The 17,441-nt window shown below is 48.6% G+C and overlaps 8 protein-coding genes across 8 annotated transcripts; 4 read left to right on the forward strand and 4 right to left on the reverse strand.

Moving 5' to 3' along the window:
- Positions 1-827: 827 nt before the first annotated feature.
- On the reverse strand, positions 828-2,813 carry BDV38DRAFT_258259 (putative aspartate aminotransferase). The gene is made up of 6 exons (XM_032055714.1): positions 2,470-2,813; positions 2,328-2,406; positions 1,583-2,223; positions 1,245-1,532; positions 1,131-1,190; positions 828-1,063 (listed from the first exon to the last, which is right to left on the reverse strand). Exons 1-6 carry the CDS (start codon positions 2,587-2,589, stop codon positions 962-964), a joined length of 1,290 nt encoding a protein of 429 aa, XP_031909428.1. The 5' UTR covers positions 2,590-2,813; the 3' UTR covers positions 828-961.
- Positions 2,814-3,531: 718 nt separating this feature from the next.
- On the reverse strand, positions 3,532-5,997 carry BDV38DRAFT_258270 (U4/U6-U5 snRNP complex subunit SNU66). Its single transcript, XM_032055715.1, has one exon. It carries the CDS (start codon positions 5,866-5,868, stop codon positions 3,820-3,822), a length of 2,049 nt encoding a protein of 682 aa, XP_031909429.1. The 5' UTR covers positions 5,869-5,997; the 3' UTR covers positions 3,532-3,819.
- Positions 5,998-6,179: 182 nt separating this feature from the next.
- Positions 6,180-8,713, reverse strand: BDV38DRAFT_296107 (aminoacyl-tRNA hydrolase PTH2; the record flags this gene model as incomplete). The annotated part of the gene is made up of 4 exons (XM_032062858.1): positions 6,180-7,012; positions 7,160-7,488; positions 7,932-8,326; positions 8,399-8,713. The coding sequence occupies 4 exons, from the start codon at positions 8,711-8,713 to the stop codon at positions 6,708-6,710; spliced, it is 1,344 nt and encodes a 447-aa protein (XP_031909430.1). The 3' UTR covers positions 6,180-6,707.
- A 955-nt stretch (positions 8,714-9,668) lies between these two features.
- Positions 9,669-10,653, forward strand: BDV38DRAFT_274334 (DUF4448 domain-containing protein; the record flags this gene model as incomplete). Its single annotated transcript, XM_032057824.1, has 4 exons — positions 9,669-9,789; positions 9,846-10,226; positions 10,274-10,366; positions 10,430-10,653. The coding sequence occupies 4 exons, from the start codon at positions 9,669-9,671 to the stop codon at positions 10,651-10,653; spliced, it is 819 nt and encodes a 272-aa protein (XP_031909431.1).
- Positions 10,654-11,303: 650 nt separating this feature from the next.
- On the forward strand, positions 11,304-11,771 carry BDV38DRAFT_258275 (uncharacterized protein). Its single transcript, XM_032055716.1, has one exon. The coding sequence runs from the start codon at positions 11,395-11,397 to the stop codon at positions 11,554-11,556; it is 162 nt and encodes a 53-aa protein (XP_031909432.1). The 5' UTR covers positions 11,304-11,394; the 3' UTR covers positions 11,557-11,771.
- Positions 11,772-11,786: 15 nt separating this feature from the next.
- On the forward strand, positions 11,787-14,271 carry hcsA (homocitrate synthase). The gene is made up of 6 exons (XM_032052158.1): positions 11,787-11,988; positions 12,055-12,171; positions 12,225-12,454; positions 12,518-12,598; positions 12,660-12,727; positions 12,778-14,271. Exons 2-6 carry the CDS (start codon positions 12,114-12,116, stop codon positions 13,730-13,732), a joined length of 1,392 nt encoding a protein of 463 aa, XP_031909433.1. The 5' UTR covers positions 11,787-11,988; positions 12,055-12,113; the 3' UTR covers positions 13,733-14,271.
- A 1-nt stretch (position 14,272) lies between these two features.
- BDV38DRAFT_185418 (sphinganine-1-phosphate aldolase DPL1) lies at positions 14,273-16,620 on the forward strand. The gene is made up of 4 exons (XM_032052159.1): positions 14,273-14,508; positions 14,638-15,115; positions 15,175-15,308; positions 15,357-16,620. Exons 1-4 carry the CDS (start codon positions 14,414-14,416, stop codon positions 16,366-16,368), a joined length of 1,719 nt encoding a protein of 572 aa, XP_031909434.1. The 5' UTR covers positions 14,273-14,413; the 3' UTR covers positions 16,369-16,620.
- Positions 16,621-16,764: 144 nt separating this feature from the next.
- On the reverse strand, positions 16,765-17,157 carry BDV38DRAFT_286836 (mitochondrial 54S ribosomal protein uL30m; the record flags this gene model as incomplete). Its single annotated transcript, XM_032060757.1, has 2 exons — positions 16,765-16,796; positions 16,881-17,157. The coding sequence occupies 2 exons, from the start codon at positions 17,155-17,157 to the stop codon at positions 16,765-16,767; spliced, it is 309 nt and encodes a 102-aa protein (XP_031909435.1).
- Between the last annotated feature and the right edge of the window lie 284 nt (positions 17,158-17,441).

Raw genomic sequence — 17,441 nt, forward strand, 5'->3', positions numbered from 1 at the left:
CCGGATCCCTATGAGTACTAGTATCTAACTGGTACTTTGATATTGGTAGATCGATCAAATCTAACTTACCAAGATTCTGCTCCAATCGGGCCCTCCCAACGCCCGACAAGCCCAATGCTTAGGGCCGATCCTTTTCCGGGTTACAGTTCACATCACCCCCAGGCTGCTAGAGAGCGTAACTACTGTTCACACTACATTCATTCTGTGCTTCTTGCACAGGTCGAACTCTCCGGCAGGGATCAAGGTAAGTCCGTGTAGAAAGACCCCAAGGAAGGGATTTGGTCAATGTCGCTGGCCGGGTGGCTTAATCTCATCTCGGCTTTAACAATGGTTTCCTGTGGAAGTGTTCCTCGATACAAAGGAAAAAGCTCAGTGCATGAATGCATTGTCACAATAAAAAATCTCTGCCTTCTTGTCTGGTTCCCGAGATGTTTGCGGCTTTGTAAGTATGCAATAGGTGGTGGCATTCACTGCCTTGTGGTCGTGGCCATGGCGCTCGAGTGGGTGGGCACCATTAATATAAGTTGTTGCTTGTGTTGGATGGAGATGTTTCTCTTTCTTTCTCTTTTTACTATTTACTCGAGCTCGCTCATCCTACTGAAGTCAAAGACTATTGTATAAGTCCATTCTTATATGCGGTCCCTGTACCACCGTACACATAACATGATCACTGGTTCTCATATTGATAGTCTGTGACCGAGTCTTACTGCATGTCCGTCTCGGTGTGGTACTTCTCCTTCCTCTATATCAACAGAAACTCAGCATCTGACATGCCCTGTCTGACTTACAACTCTACGTCCCTTTATGCGCACATAGTGTATAAATCATCAAGAGAATTCGGACCATACTATAATGCTCGTAAGAATATGCTAAATTAAACATGTCGGATATCAATACAAAGGGCCACACCCCGGCAGATCTATGTATTTTTAGGATAAAGTTCAGCCTCAACACCTTTTCTCTAACCGGTCACCTTGAAGATAGACTCGGCAAGTCTCTTGACATTGTCAGAGGTGATACCGGCAACGGAGATACGACCATCCTTGGTGGCGTAGACGGAGTGCTAGAAAAAAAAAGACGTTAGCGCTCGGTGTCTTCGAAAGGCGACTGTACTGATGATTGCTACGTACCTCCTTGGCAAGAGCATCCATCTGCTCGGGCTTGAGACCAGTGTAGGCGAACATACCAATCTATGGCAAGGTGAGTTAGCGTCTGCCGATAGATTCATTCAGAGAGCTCCTTACCTGGCTGGTGATGTGGGACCAGTCGTGCTTGCTGCCTAGCTCCTCCAGGTTCTTCCTGAGCAGGGAGCGCATCTCAATGATGCGGTCGGCCATGCCCTTGACCTCTCCCAGCCACTGCTGGTTAAGCTCGGGGTCATTCATGATGGTGGAGGCAACACGGGCACCGTGGATAGGAGGGTTCGAGTAGAAGGGGCGGATGAGAATCTTAACCTGAGAGTCCACACGCTTCTTTTCCTCTGTGTTCTCGCAAACAAGGGAGAAAGCACCGACACGCTCACCATAGAGACCCTATATTTGATCAGCTACTAGCGGTTACTTCCCGGGACCTATATTCTTACCATGTTCTTGGCGAAACTCTGGCAGAGGGCAATGTTGTGGCCCTCGCTCACGAAATGCCTGGGGGCGAAAGCATCCTTGTCAGCATTGCCGCTGGCGAAGCCTTGGTAGGCCATATCGAAGAAGGCAAAGTGGCCCTTCTGCTTCATCACATCGCTGATCTGGCGCCACTGCTCCTGGGTTGGGTCGACACCGGTAGGGTTGTGGGCGCAAGCGTGGAGAAGGATGATGCTGTTCTCAGGGGCGGCCTTGATGTCGGCAATCAGACCCTCGAAGTCGAGACCAATGGTGTCCTTGTTGTAGTAACGGTACTTCTCAACCTCCAAGCCGGAGTCCTTGAAGACAGCGTTGTGGTTGGCCCAGCTAGGGTTAGGGAGGTAGATCTTCTTCGCGTGGGGATAGAAGCGCTGCAGGAAAGCACCACCGATTCTCAGAGCACCGGTACCAGAAATGGACTGGGTGATGACGAGGCGGTCCTCCTTAATGGCGGGGGAGTCCTTACCATAGGCCAGCTCTGCAGCGGCCTTGGTGAAGGAAGGGACACCGGTGATACCAGCGTACTCCTTGTCAAAGCGGGAGGCGACAACCTTGTCCTCTGCGGCGCGAACCGAGGGCAGAACGTACGGCTTGCCCTTGTCATCACCTGTTGATTCATAAATTCGAATAATGTCAGCCATCAAGTAGATAAAAAGCTCGCCATGAGGTGATTGGCCTGAGTCAACAAGCCGCGAAGGAATAATTGCTTACGGTAAGCGCCAACACCCAGGTTTATCTTCTCCTTGAACGAGTCGGCTTTGAAAGCCTCGGTGATACCAAGGATAGCATCCTACAAAGCATTGAGTCAATAAGGAGACCGCAATTGAGTATGCTAGTGCACCGTAGAGCTTACGGGAGGACCCTGAGGGACGTTGGACCAGGCCGAGGCATATCTGGCACCAACGACGACGGTGCGCAAGTTAGCGTCACGCGAAGCAGCCTTACGGCTGGCGACTCTGAGGGTGGACAGCATGGTTAATGGAAAGGGAAAAAGATATATAACTAAGAAATCAAATTCAATTGCAGATTAAGCTGCGGAGGTCCTTTAGATGGAAAAGGTTCCAAGGAGAGAAGAAAGAGATCGGACAAGGAGGCGAGCAGATAAATAATCGGAGATGCTGCGTGTGTGTTATTTTTCGACTCATGTGAACTAGGAAGATTCCGGGGAGCGGGAGACACCCATTCGGATTGGTCACTCTCTCCGCACTCACGGTTAAATTGATCATTCCAGCTTGTCAGCCCGAAGCGGGATTTTAGTCTACTTAATTTACTAGAGATGCATAAACAGTCCCGAAGTACACTACTACTAGTAGTAAAAGGAACCCTGTATTGATCTTTGTTCTTATTTTGAGAAGGAAAAAAAAAAAAAAAACATGGTTCATCTTTCGGCAAGCCGATCGCTGTACTTGTACGTATATCATACCATACCATACATTGTTCCTTCCACTCGGGATTAATGAATCTGATAACAGATCCGAGTAATACGTAGTAGTATGGTCTTTAGGCAAGAAGAATAGGTAAGGTACTAACTGAAAGTCCCTGGACGGTTTAAGCATGGCGCCACTGCATCGTTTCGGCGCTTTCGGCTTTCGGTGAGCTCTTTCAGAATTCTGGCCCACTGTGGCCTGAGGCCGCAGCCGTCGGGAGCGCCTCCCGATTCCTGATTCGGAAAATCCTTCCCCTCACGAAATGTTTGGGGTAAAATTGGAGTTGGCCTGAGGTGAACAACCTCTTTGTTTCTTTTTCTACGGAGACTGGAGTTCCCTATGTCAATAATCAAGTATATGTAGTGAAGTTCTAAGTATGAAGATAGTTGATGATTTTACCGTTTTCTCTTCCCAAGGTGGTTTCCTAGGGATGACGCATAGTTGTCTTAAGAGGACCTCCCGGAATCTGACAGCTCCGTAGCGGTTAATTTCCCCACACGCCAAGTCATCGATCGTCAATGAATAACAGTAATGAACAGCGTCAACAAGCTAACTGCTTACTGCTCTGGACTTTCTCTGACTCCCTGGACAGTTGAGCCCAGAAAAAAAAAGGATCTACTTTCGGCGATGAGCAGGTGACGGCCGTCGTAGATAGCTAAATGTTGCTTCTATTCTTGGTATACTATAGGCTGTACAGCGAAAACTAGAGATTAAACTGCATGGGCATCACAAAAAGAAAAGGGCGTAGAAGAAGGCGAATAGTGGCTGCAGCCACTTTATCCCAGCCGCACACCAGCCTGGCGATTCTTCCGGGCCGTCGCGCCCATGGCGTTATTCATACCAGTGTGCTGACTGCTGTCCAATGCGCTCATTGCCTCTCGTTTCTTTTCCTCCTCAATCTTCTTCAATCGCTTCTCCGTCTTCATCTTACCACTTCCCTTGCCGTGGAATTGGTGACTCAGATGCTTAAATGCCTCTTTCTGGTTCATCATACGGCCAAACTCATCCACGTACTTGAGTTGCACATCGGGCTTGTATTCCTTGTTAAAAACTTCCGCCATATAGCGAGCATCCTGTTGGTCACGTTGCTTGTTCTCCCACCGCGCGTACTCTTCCCTTTCACGAGCAGACATCTGGTTGAGCTTTCCGGAGGCTCGGTCACGCTCACGCTGCAGACGAGCACGTTTTTCAGCGTCAGTTTCGAGGCGATGTTTTTCTTGTAAGAAACGCTGCCGATCACGGATAAGAGAATTATGATCGGCAGCATCGGATGACTTGACCAAGCCACGCTGCTTGAGCATCGACAATGTAGCACCAAGACCTTGGTCCAATGTGGACTCCTCTTCCAAGCCGGTGCCACTGATCTGCTGGTTTGCTGTGGCTTCTTCGCTCTTGATGCGCGCTTTGAGGTCTTCCTCATCCTCAATATCATTGTATGAACGTTCCATATCCACGTCGCCGTCCTCCACAGGCTCGTCCTTGATACCAGGATCTTCAGACGAAGCACGTGGCTCCTCGGCCGGCGTTGTTGTCCGCCTTTCACGGCGTTCAGGGAGTGTAGGTTTTTGTAAGTTAGAGACAAACTCCGAAGTCTCATCTATGACCAGACCGGGTTCTTCGTTCTCACCCGAGCCTTCCACTTCCATTGGTGTTTGGGACGCTTCTTCTCTGAGTTGTCGTGCGATGTCCTCAGGACGTGTTTTCTGGCGTTTCTTGAAAGCAGCACGCCTCTGACGGGTAAGAGAGGCTTGCAGATCGTCGTCATCCACAAACGAGACATCCTCGCTAACGGACTTGCGGGGGGCAGGAGCTGGTACTGACTCTCCGTTACTTGCGTCAACCTCCATGGAATTCCCATTTGGTGTACCCGTCGACTCAGCCGTGGGGAATAAATCATCCTCATCCATAACAGCACGTTGCTTTGTCGTCTTGGCCTTCTTTTTCTTGGGTTTCTTCACCTTGACTTCGCTCACATCCATATAGTCAGAAGTTGGAGTTTCCTCCGCAAAGTCAAGGCTGATAACATTCTTTTTCAACTTTTCAGAGACTTCTTGTCGCTTGGCCTCTCGTTCTTCAGCAGTCGACCCTTGAGCATCGAGTGTAAATCTCTTCCGCTTCTTGCCCTCGATTTCCTCATCGTACTGTGCGAGTATTCCAGTGTTTTCTTCCGTAGGATCGTAAACGGGTTTGCGTTTCTTCAGCTCGAGTTTCTCCGTAGTTCTTTCCTTCTCTTTAAGATCCAGATTTTCCAGCTCGTCCCCTTCCTCCTCGTTCTCATCGATCGTTGTATCCTTCAGCGTAAGAATATGATCCTCCCCGCCATCGAAATCTCCAACAGCATGCCCAACCTTGACACCAGCCAAATCTTCCGCCGTGTATTCAGCTGCACGAGCCCGCTCCTCCAGCTCTTCTGCAAGTTTGCGCGCGCGCTCTTTCTCGATCTTCTTCTGTCGTTTCTTCGTCTGCTGTAACCAAGTCTTCGTGTCCACGTCCGCATCGGCAGCTTCTCCTAGAGTCGCACCTTGAAGCTTCAAATTTCTTTGAGCCTCTTCGCGCGCCTTTCTGATTGCGGCGTTTCGCTCTTCCCGTTTCCGTTTCGCCTCGGCGTCATCCTGCATCTTCTTCCAGTTGGATGAGGCCAGCGCCTCGCGGGATTCAAGTGTACTTCCCGGCTCGTCATCTTCAGAAGACGAGCTCGAACCGTCGTGTTCGGATTCCTTGAAAGTAGGACCAGAGGTGGCGTCCGCACCGGGGACGGGGAGCGGTTTTAAACCCAGCGCCACTCGGATTTTGTTATTCTGCTCGATGGAAAGTGCGTCGGCCATATTGGCGACTGGTGAGCGCTATCAAAGAAGAAGAAAGAAAAAAAAAACACACTAGATAAGAAAGACACAAGGGAAAAGCGGCGATGGAAGGGTGTGTGGTCTGTAAAACCGATAGAGACTATGCGCCCGATTACCATCGATAGATTACAAGAGGTGAGGTCCAGATGGGGCTTACCTAACTGGAACTCGTCTCGGTAAGGTTTAGCGCGGCAAACCTGTTAGCGCAGGCTTTAGCGCGAAAGATAAAAGGCGGCAGCGGCTGGAGCTCAAAAAATTTTCCTTTCTCCTTCTTTTTTCCGAACACACACGGATCTGTGTCCAGCGATCCTGAGCGTGGAGGCTTGTTCTCTGCGTCTCGGTTGATTGCTGGACAGTTCGACGACTTAAGGAGCCATCATATTTATGGATGGTCGATTATTTCCGGTCGACAGATCTCAGATTAAAGGTCGACATTGGGTGTTCGCTCTGGTCTTGAGCTCCCTTCCCTTCGGAGTTGGTGAGCTCGGCTGGAGAGCCTGGTGCTCGGCGGCGTCATATTCCTACTCCCTTCACCGATTTGGCCGTTGGCCCATGAGGTTAGGGAAAAACCATGGCCAGCCAACATACTTTTTCCTTGCTACGTAAATTTTGCTGCAGTTGTGTATACTAGATAGGTGTGATTGGGAGACTGTCTTTGCAGTGTAACATATCGATTGAGCAGATATCTCGTAAAGGTCTCAGAGAGCGTGCTTCGTATGATGCACAATCAGGCGTAGTGAGGTTGATTCTAAACCTCACTGTCCTATATGCGTTGGAGTAACTACAAATACTCGGGCTATCATTCAACGTTGGAAGTACGGTTACAACAATTTCAAGTGTCCCGTCACGCCGTCGACCACACTCTTTGGTCCTAAAATTCCAAGCACAGTCCTGCTTCCACTGGCGATCTGTGTCCGGCCCGCATCTGTGATGACCCTGGCGCAGAGACCCAGGCTGATAGCCTGCGCCTGCAGGGTCTCCATTTCCTCCTCCGACTTGGTCTGTAGCGCGATCTTAGCCTGTCCCTGCGACTCCCAGCGGTGCAGCATAGACGAGTTCGGCGAGTGCACGGTGAGGTACTTGTAGCAGGCGAGAGTGGCATGGGAGCATTGAGCGGCGATTTTGCCTATCAACAATACATTAGCCGTCTCGTTCGAATGCACTATGCATCATAGAAAGATAAAAGGAGCGAAGTAACGACTCCATGTCGCGTAGGCCATTAAACAGTTGTAGAACCACAAACTCCGAAAAGAAAAGAGAGGGAAACGCCTACCCTTCGTCATGCCCAAATCGGTCCTCACAACCAGAACCAGCTTCACTTCTTCAGCACTTTTGTCGAAGTTGGCCAATTCGCTTCCATCGCCTTCGTCCTCACTGTCGGATTCTTCCTCTTCCGCCTCTTCGTCCGAGGAGTCTCGGTGCACTTTCACATTGTAGCTATTTGGCCACCCTTCTTTCTCTTTCGAAGAGAACAGGCCTAGCGAGGAGCCTTGTCCGATGAAGTAGCCGGTCACACCGGCGATGATGGCTGTAGCGACTACATATGCCGTTGTCGAGGGGGAAATGCGATCTAGGTCGGCCATTTTGGAAGGTGTGTGGAAGCTGGATGGATGGGTTTTCTGTGATCCGCACGGAATTAGACCCGGTTTGGTGGGTGCGGGTACCTCCAGTCAACAATGACCGCTTTTCTTTTAGTTTGTGCAGAATGAGGCTTACAAGGGTTTAATCTAAACTTTATTAGATACACGACTATGGTTCTATTTGTTTGTGGTTTTTTTTTTATTAATTATCTGTAAGAGGAGAACATGCGTGACTGAGAATAGGGAATGTGATCAAGGCCCAAAAGTGATCCAAGTTTTATCTCAGATACTGCTAGTTCATTATATACATCCCTGACCATAAACATCGAAGCAGACATCATCATCCTCATGAGCAGCGATGATTGTTTAGCGAGCAGCGGGGGCTCCCGTGTTTCCCATCCGGCGGCCCCTATGCCATATAGTCAGTAAAAGAAGATAGCGATCGATCGGATCAGTCAAACTCACATCATGGTCCGGCTGAAGAAGCTAATGAAGATCATGAACAGCCAGCTCGGGATTGCACTGAATGCATAGATAACATAACCTGCAGGGACCAAGAGTCCCCGCTCCGCAAGCCAGCTATCCGTGGCGTGGAAGGAGCCCTCGTACTCGCCCTTCTTCTCATAGGTCTTCTCAGAGTGAATCTTGTAAAGGGACTCGGCCGTTACAGTTGTCGCGTTGAAGTACACATTGTACTGAGCGGTGGCAGGGCGCTCCTCGCCGACCTGAGCAGGGACCTTGAAGTACGAAACGGACGGAGAACCAGCGGCCCAAGCAGAGCATAGGACCCTGTTCGATTCACAGTCCAGGTAACCAAGGTTAGGCGAGGTTGGATCAGCAGAGAACAGGAGAACGGATTCCTAAACGAGAAAGGTTAGTTAGACCCGCCTCTACGTCCATGCGCCTGTGACCCCCTATTTTAGGACCCTTACATTAAACGATTTCTCCGCTTGATGACAACGTCCAAAGCATGTCTTGTTTCCGCCGGTGATGAAGACAAACCAGTCCTTAGGCTCATCAGATGGCGCCAGAAGGGATTGCCAGTTGGACAGGTTGAAAGGGGTGACAGTCTTTTCTTGAATCTTCTGTTCGACCACCTTCTCAACAGGGGCGGGGATCACCGGAGTAGCCGTCGGCAGATAAGACTTGGCTTTGTTGAACCAACCCTGGACACGATCCGCGATGGGAACCTGCTCTTGCGCCGCAGCAAGCGCTGGGAGGATGGGGAGGAGCTGGATGAGACGCATGATGCTAGAGGCAACAATGACGCGTAGGTCAGCAACTAAGGGATCGATAGCTGACTAAAATGTTTTGATATAACGAACCTGGGTTGGCTCTTGACAAAACGAGCGCACTTTGGGAGGAAGATGAACGATTAGGGAGGCCAAAGTACGGACAGCAGGCAGCGAGGAAGACGGGCACCTGAGTTGTGGAAGAGTGAAACGGGCCACGATAGACATAAATGTAAAGTTGGTCTCTCCGCGGCAGGGCCTAATGGAGACTAAACTCGAAACGGAGCGAATCACGTTCCGTCGCGGGGGAAGGAGCCCACTTGAACTTCGAAGTTCCCGTACTTTGTTCTGCATGGACTACAATGGAACTTACCCAGAAACAAAACACAGAATATCATTGGCATTTTCCACCAACGTCTTTGTTATCAGTTTTTAAAACTGTTCTTCTGTAAAGGCAACCTTCCATAATCAGATATACTCTTACTAGATGACCAAATCAGGGAAAAAGAAATTAGGTATTATTTTTTATTAACTTCTGTTCTCATTTTCTCACGGTGAGAAACAAGTCTCACTACGTGTGAGGCTTCATATCAGCTCCGGCGCGTCGATCTTTCCTAGCCGCGGATCTGGTTCAAGACCAGTAAACTATAAGGGTGTCATAGAAAGAAACTTAATAGAATGTAGCGGGAGAGATATTGGTTTAGTATGGGGACATCGATGAAAGAAAGATATGCTTAGGGTAAAAAAAGAGGATAATTTTGGAAGGTGGTATAGAATATACAATGGTACCTTCTCTATCTCTATACTTCATGCCCCTGGTCCTCCTTCCTCAAGGGTCTTTACTCTTTCAAAGTATATTACTATAGTCTTCATATTGTGGCCATCATGCAGCACCCTTGACTCGCCACATGTCATTACTCAGGCATCACTTTACAGAGGATTTTTTATGTACGCATCTGTACTAATAGGAATGAGGTGGCCCCTCGTTCCGCTCCCCAACGTCATTGCACTAGCGGTCACGACAACTGCTCTCTATGGTTATTGCCTTGGCGCTGCGGGACAAGGAGCAGATGATCTCGTACCTAGCCCTGGTAAGCACTGTATTCTAAATCTGGAAATCTCGAGGAGAGTTTAATCAGCATTGCAGCAGTGGGTTGGATTGAAAAATCCAAGACAATTGCGCGCCTGCAGACAAATAATCCTTCTCTCGATTATTTCCTCGTCTGTACTGACCTCGATGGCCCCTTCGCACCATTCTGTCTCCCGCAGGATGGAGCCGATGTTGTAGTAGACGCCACCTACTATGTTACATGGAACGCCGACTTCTATCCCCTCAATGTTTCTATTACTATTGAAATGAGATACTCAAGTTCCACTGTTGGAGACTCGGCATTCACATCTGAGAAAACCGACAACAGCTACGGGTATCTTCCCCTCTATATGCGCAAGGAATGGCTCCAGGAGAAGGCGCAGAATGATTTGACACTGTACCTTATCGAACTGAACCCTGCGTCGGGCACACGGGCGAGTATTCGAAAAGGACCGATAATCACACTTCATCCTAAACCTGTAGAGCCTACAAGCCTTCTCCCCCCATGGCTTTCAACAAAACCGCCCTGTTTACTGGTCTCCCGCTAAGCCTCAGTGCCATTATCATTGTTGTAGCTGGTCTATTCTTTGGCATGCGGGAGAGCTGAAGGATTGGACTCGGGGCTATTATGGGATCCCGAGGTAAAGGGTACGAGGTTGGGAAATCCAAGAGTCAGCGCCTCCGCAAAAGTAGAAGCGAGTTCTATCATCCCAATGCCGCCTCAGCGTTGAGAAAATATACGGACGACACCGACTCAGGATTGTTAGAAGTGGCTGATGCTGACTCGTATAATGAGATTGAGCGCTCCGCAAGATTTGCATTTAAGCAGGATTCTACTATGAGGTTAAAGAGCCGGAGGAAATAATGATGGTTGTACCATTGGTCCGAATCACGTAGCATCCTAGTACAGGATATGTGCTTGACGGAAAGAGTTACAAATACATTAGGAGGCATAGGTCGTAATTATTTTTTGACTTTCGTCATTCTCTCGGCTGATAAAAGCGCATTGGACTACTATATAAATACAACCATGATCCACTAAGTAAGTATGTTATTTGCTTAAGGTATGAAAATTCTGGGTGGGTTATCCATTACTACGCCAGCGCCCGCGCTCTGAGACTGGAACTTTGTATCTAACGTTTGCCTAGGCGATCACGGGCGGTGTCGGAGGGCATGACGTTGACGAAACCGGTGAAGGTTGGTCAAAGTTACCCAGTTAATCACCTGTATGGGCTAGATTACAATGGTGGGTAAAAAGAGAAATACTGTGTTCTCAGTAGGCGATCGGGTCAATCAATATCAGAAGCCATATTAACTACTTCGTAACTGTAGCAGGTAAGCTGTGGTAGTTTGTTACTAGTGGAGTAGATATGTAAGCAGACCTAGCGAGTGCCTAGTTAGTGATAACTTACTAGTATATTGATTATCAATTGTGTGCTTTCTAGAACCTATTTTTCTTATTTTAATTTTTTTTTTTTTTTTTAAAAAAAAAAAAAAAAAAAAAAAAAACCTCGAGGGTAATGCCCTGCGTTCTACGGAGTACTAGTAGTAATCTTGGAGATTGTGAAGGTGCCCACAGTTAAGCGCCCCTCCCTCCTTACAACCAATGCCGATGTCGGTTGCCAGTATGAGATTCCTTGGGAGAAGCCACCCTCCTATGAACAGGGAGCATAACTACCTTGTAAAACCCAACGCACAGGTATTGATGGTAATATTACACGCGTACTTGTACATACTACTAAATTTTAGGAGAGGCAAAAATCTCTAATATTCTAAGAGAGTCAATTGGTGACAATTGGTGCAAATTGGTGCAAATTCGAACAGTGTCTTTGGTGGCAAAACTCTCTTCCTCGATGATCCTAACAAACGATATCAACGCTGAATAGTAATGCGTATTACTACTGCACTACGCTAAGCCACTTAGAGGTTGGGGAAGATCCTCAAAGATGAGCAATTGGGGCTTCCGCAAGCGCTCTGGACAAGGGATTCCCCACACAAAGTTGCTCGGCCTGTGAAATTTTCTTTCATTGCCGCAAATCTGTGAAGTGGACGGCCGAGTCATACCTCCGAAAAGAGCAGACCGCCCGCCTTTTAAATGGACTCCACCCACTTTTCCTACCTATGACTCTTTTCCTGCTTTCCTTTTTTTACCTCCCGGATATTTCATATAAACATTAGATCGTTTGGCCTGTGACTCATTGTGAGTGCTGCTATATATACCTACCTATACTTCGTCCAACTTGGTCTAACTTCAACCTCGTTTCAGCGTCTTTCTCTTCCATCCAACTTCTAGACTTTACCCCACCATCTATAGATATCGTCACAATGTGCCCCGGTGCAGACAACGAGCCCAATGGGCACACGACCCCTGCCAATGGCAATGGTATGCATGGAGAGCACTTCTTGTTGTTATACTTGGCTGACTTCTATTTGAAGGCGAACACCCCGGCTTCACTGGTATCGAGACTCGCCAGAACCCTCACCCCTCCGCCTCCCGGAATCCCTACGGCCACAACGTTGGCGTGACCGACTTCTTGAGTAATGTCTCCCGGTTTAAGATCATTGAGAGTACTCTCCGTGAGGGTGAACAGTTCGCCAATGCTTTCTTTGATACCGAAAAGAAGATTGAAATCGCCAAGGCTCTGGATGATTTCGGTGTCGACTACGTGAGTCATACGAAATGTGGTTCGCTCATTGAAGATCGTTTCCTAACATTCTACCTGTTATAGATCGAACTTACCAGCCCTTGTGCCTCTGAGCAGTCAAGACTTGACTGCGAGGCCATCTGCAAGCTCGGATTGAAGGCCAAGGTACGTTGGATTCTTGGATAGCTGTTCTCCCATATTTGAACGGCACTAATCCACTCCGTAGATTCTTACTCACATTCGATGCCACATGGACGATGCCCGTGTTGCCGTTGAGACTGGTGTTGACGGAGTGTAAGTCTGCCCAGATTTCCCTTAGAATCTCTCATTCTTATAATCTCTAGTGATGTCGTCATTGGTACTTCGTCCTACCTCCGTGAGCACTCCCACGGCAAGGATATGACCTACATTAAGAACACTGCTATTGAAGTTATCGAATACGTCAAGTCCAAGGGCATTGAGATTCGATTCTCTAGTGAGGACTCCTTCCGTTCTGACCTCGTCGACCTCTTGTCCATCTACTCCGCCGTTGACAAGGTTGGTGTGAACCGTGTGGGTATTGCCGATACCGTCGGCTGCGCTTCTCCTCGCCAGGTTTACGAGCTTGTTCGTGTCCTCAGGGGTGTTGTTGGCTGCGACATTGAGACCCACTTCCACAACGACACTGGCTGTGCCATTGCCAACGCTTACTGTGCCTTGGAGGCTGGTGCCACTCACATCGATACCTCCGTTCTCGGTATCGGTGAGCGTAACGGTATCACCCCTCTTGGTGGTCTCATGGCTCGTATGATGGTTGCCGACCCTGCCTACGTCAAGGGCAAGTACAAGCTGGAGAAGCTCAAGGACATTGAGGATCTTGTGGCCGAAGCGGTTGAGGTCAACATTCCTTTCAACAACTACATCACCGGTTTCTGTGCTTTCACCCACAAGGCTGGTATCCATGCTAAGGCCATCCTGAACAACCCCAGCACCTACGAGATCATCAACCCTGCCGACTTCGGCATGACCAGATACGTTCACTTCGCCTCTCGTCTGACTGGCTGGAACGCCATCAAGTCTCGTGCTCAGCAACTCAAGATTGAGATGACTGACAGCCAATACAAGGAGTGCACAGCTAAGATCAAGGCTCTTGCTGATATCCGTCCTATCGCCGTTGACGATGCCGACAGTATCATCCGTGCTTACTACCGCAACCTCAAGTCGGGTGAGAACAAGCCTCTCCTTGATCTGACTGCTGATGAGCAGGCTCAATTTGCTGCCAAGGAGAAGGAGCTTGCTGCTTCTGGTGTTGTGGCTTAAGCGATGCCCGCTTATCTTGGTTCAAATCTTTTCGCTTCCCTTTTTTTCTCTTTTTCCTTTTGTGTTTCTTATTTCCCCTTTGCATTTTGGAATTTTATCTTTGGATTAAAGGGCCCAGTGTTTTAGAACTTTCATATCTCAGCGGCTCCCGACGAAGATGCGATTTTTTTTTTCATGATTTGATGTTTATTTATGCGTCTCGGGCTTCATTGTTATCGGGTATTCAAAAGTCTTGTCCATGGATGTGAAAAAGGAAGGAGAGACTGGTGTTTGGAACGCGTTGGTCTGGAGGAGTTTGTATATAAGCAGACTTAAAGGACTGCATTTTTCCTCTGATAAACTCAACGCGGAAAATTATTTCGTCATTGATTGATTTATGTCTTATTGGCTGTTCGGGCTGGCTTACTAGCAATTTGTGTATGCAAAGTAGAAAAAACCTGGGGAACTACTAACCTCTGCGGGAAGGGGCGCCGATGCGACGCTGGAAAGATGTTGCATGTGCGGCACCAGCCGAGGCTGTGGTGGAATTATCGGCATTCTTAACGGCGGCTTCCTTCTACTAGTACTAGACCCATTTCCCTTGGAACGTCAGTTCCGACCCTTCGACAGCTCTCGTTATCTTTTATCTTTGGAGGTCATCTTACTTTCTTATCAGTCTTCGAGGCTGTTTTGAACATAAATATGGCGTCCTCGGTTCTTCCAGTCGCTTTACAAAATAAGCTGCTGGGATACAGCAGAGCTCGTAATGCGCAGTTGGTGGCGTTGAATTTCGATATGTAAGTGGAACATCACTCATTCCATTCCCCCCGCCCGCTGTCCCCCAACAGCTTCCTAGTAGGATGTCATCCGGACGCACGGTTTCTAAGCTTCCATCCTGGTCGTCGATGTCTCTAATGGCGGAACAGTCTTAAGAACATTGTATTTCTAGTTTTTATTTTTCGCTACGTTCGCAAGGCGTTCTATTCTTTACGCGGTTATGGTGTCCTCGGTAGCATCCGGAATGTCTACGCCGCGATCCGTCTCTTCTGCTACTCCATCTTCTTGCGCTTCCCCGGTGTCCGCGGTCAGGTCGACAAGCAGGTTTCGTCAGCAATTGAAAACTTGGAGACAAAGCTTGTTGCAACCGGCCCTGGCGTCACGAGATATTTGAATCTGCCTAAAGAAGGATGGACCCCCGAACAGATCCGCGCCGAGCTTGAGAAGCTGGCAAGTATGGAGCATACCCGGTGGGAAGATGGTCGTGTCAGCGGAGCTGTGTATCACGGTGGACAAGACCTTCTGAAGCTTCAGGCCGAAGCGTTTGGGCAGTTTGGAGTCGCCAATCCCATCCACCCGGATGTTTTCCCTGGCGTCCGGAAGATGGAAGCTGAAGTTGTGGCTATGGTAGGTTGGGTCTTCTTGTCAAATAATATGAATTTGATGACTCATGTGATCGAATTCAGGTACTCGCACTGTTCAATGCTCCGTCTGATGGCGCTGGTGTTACCACGGCCGGTGGCACTGAATCCATCCTCATGGCCTGTTTGGCAGCGCGGCAAAAGGCGTATGCTGAACGCAGGGTAACAGAGCCAGAAATGTGAGAATAAGCTACCTATGGTAAACTGGTCCGTACTGACAGTTGCAGGATCATTCCTGATACAGCTCATGCTGCTTTCTACAAGGCTTCCGAATACTTCGGAATCAAACTGCATCGCGTGCCCTGCCCAGCTCCGGAGTACAAAGTCGATATTCCTTCGGTGCGTCGTTTGATCAACCCGAACACTGTCCTGCTCGTTGGTTCCGCGCCAAACTTTCCTCATGGCATTGTTGATGATATTCCTGCCTTGTCCCGCCTTGCCACAGCATACAAAATCCCTCTGCATGTTGATTGCTGCTTGGGCTCCTTTGTGGTTGCATTCCTTAAGAAGGCCGGCTTCCCATCTCCATATGAAGAGGAGGGTGGATTTGATTTCCGCCTCCCTGGTGTGACCAGCATCAGTGTAGACACGCACAAGTACGGATTCGCGCCGAAGGGCAACTCCGTGTTGCTATACCGAAACCGGACCTACCGCAGCTATCAGTATTTCGTCTATCCTGATTGGTCCGGTGGCGTCTATGCATCTCCATCCGTGGCAGGATCTCGGCCAGGTGCTCTTATCGCGGGCTGCTGGGCCAGTCTGATGAGTGTTGGAGAATCTGGTTACATCAAGAGTTGCCTTGACATTGTTGGTGCAGCAAAGAAATTCGAGGCGTCTATTAGAGAGCACCCGCTCTTATCGAAGAACCTTGATGTTGTGGGAAAGCCCATGATCAGCGTTGTTGCTTTCCAGAGCAAAAACGGTGCCGTTGACATCTACGATATGGCCGATGCTTTGTCCGCCAAGGGCTGGCATCTCAACGCTCTCCAATCGCCTGCAGCAATTCATGTAGCGTTCACTATTCCTACAGCCTCTGCTATTGACAAACTCACTACTGACCTCATTGAGGTTGTCGAGAAGGAATTAGATAAGGCAGAGGAGAGGAAGCGTCAAGGAAAGTCGTATATCATCAAGCGTGGTGATACGGCTGCCTTGTATGGCGTTGCCGGCAGCATGCCTGATAAGAGTATTGTCAGTCGTCTGGCAGAAGGCTTCCTGGACACTCTGTATAAAGCCTAGATGGTTCTTATTGATTGCAAAAATGCATTGTTAATATTCTTTGAATGTGGATAGTCCTGATATGGCCTGGAAGAAACGCGTCTTCCTACGACGTAAATTGGGAATATGGCGTTTCTGGCGTTCAGACTGGGCTTCGCATTCACTACCGTAAATAAACCAGACAGTCTATCCATATTTCCATCTTTAAGCAATATCACATCGATATTTTCGAGATCACATAGGTTCCGAGTGTCCTAATATAACACAGTAGCAAAATATGTATAGTACAGTAAGTCGTGTCGAACAAAGACTGAAAATGTAAGAAATAAGACCGCTCCATGCAAGCAGATACAGAAAATGTTTCAACGCAAAAGGTTCCAACCAATTTCGGAACCGACTCTTCCAGCTTCACAGGCATCATAGTGCATTGACCATAGAAGCCAGCATCACTGTATCCCAGATGAGCCTTCCGTGCGAAGAGTGAAAATAAAGTAAAAGCGAAGTATCAATGTAGAATACCAACATCTATTGACTCCTCTTCGCCTTCCATTCAGCACCCGATGTCTGTTCGATGTAGTATCCTGGATCCGGCTTCCGCTCAAAATGGACTTCTTGTTTCGTTAACCGTCTATCGACCTCACGGACATCGACCAGCTCCTTGACTTTCATGATCTGACCGGCGACTGACGGAGACACGGGGTGGAACACAGTTGCCATGCGCTTCTTGAGGCCCAAGGCCTTGAGGACGTCTGTTGTTCTCCGGGGGAGACCGATGGCGGAGCGTACAAGGGTGACGCGGAAGTAGCTCATTTTGAAATGTTGTGTTTATATGAGGTTTGGATTGTCGGAGAGGTATGTTATAGGAATTCTTTTTTTCTTTTGGGGTCGTTTTTCTCAATTTCGCTGCTCGGTCTGGAGATGGATTTTTGGCGGAGGGTCCGTGGTTTCACGTCTGATTGTATGGCACAGATAACCAAGTTATCGCGACAAGCCTGGGACTGTGTTTCGGTTTCAGGATATGGGACAATCGCTCCAATACAGATAATTGTATATATATCAAACCATGACGGCGGGAATTTTGGCATTCCGATCCA

The sequence above is a fragment of the Aspergillus pseudotamarii genome, assembly GCF_009193445.1.
Source record: "Aspergillus pseudotamarii strain CBS 117625 unplaced genomic scaffold BDV38scaffold_67, whole genome shotgun sequence".
Lineage (NCBI taxonomy): Eukaryota > Fungi > Ascomycota > Eurotiomycetes > Eurotiales > Aspergillaceae > Aspergillus > Aspergillus pseudotamarii.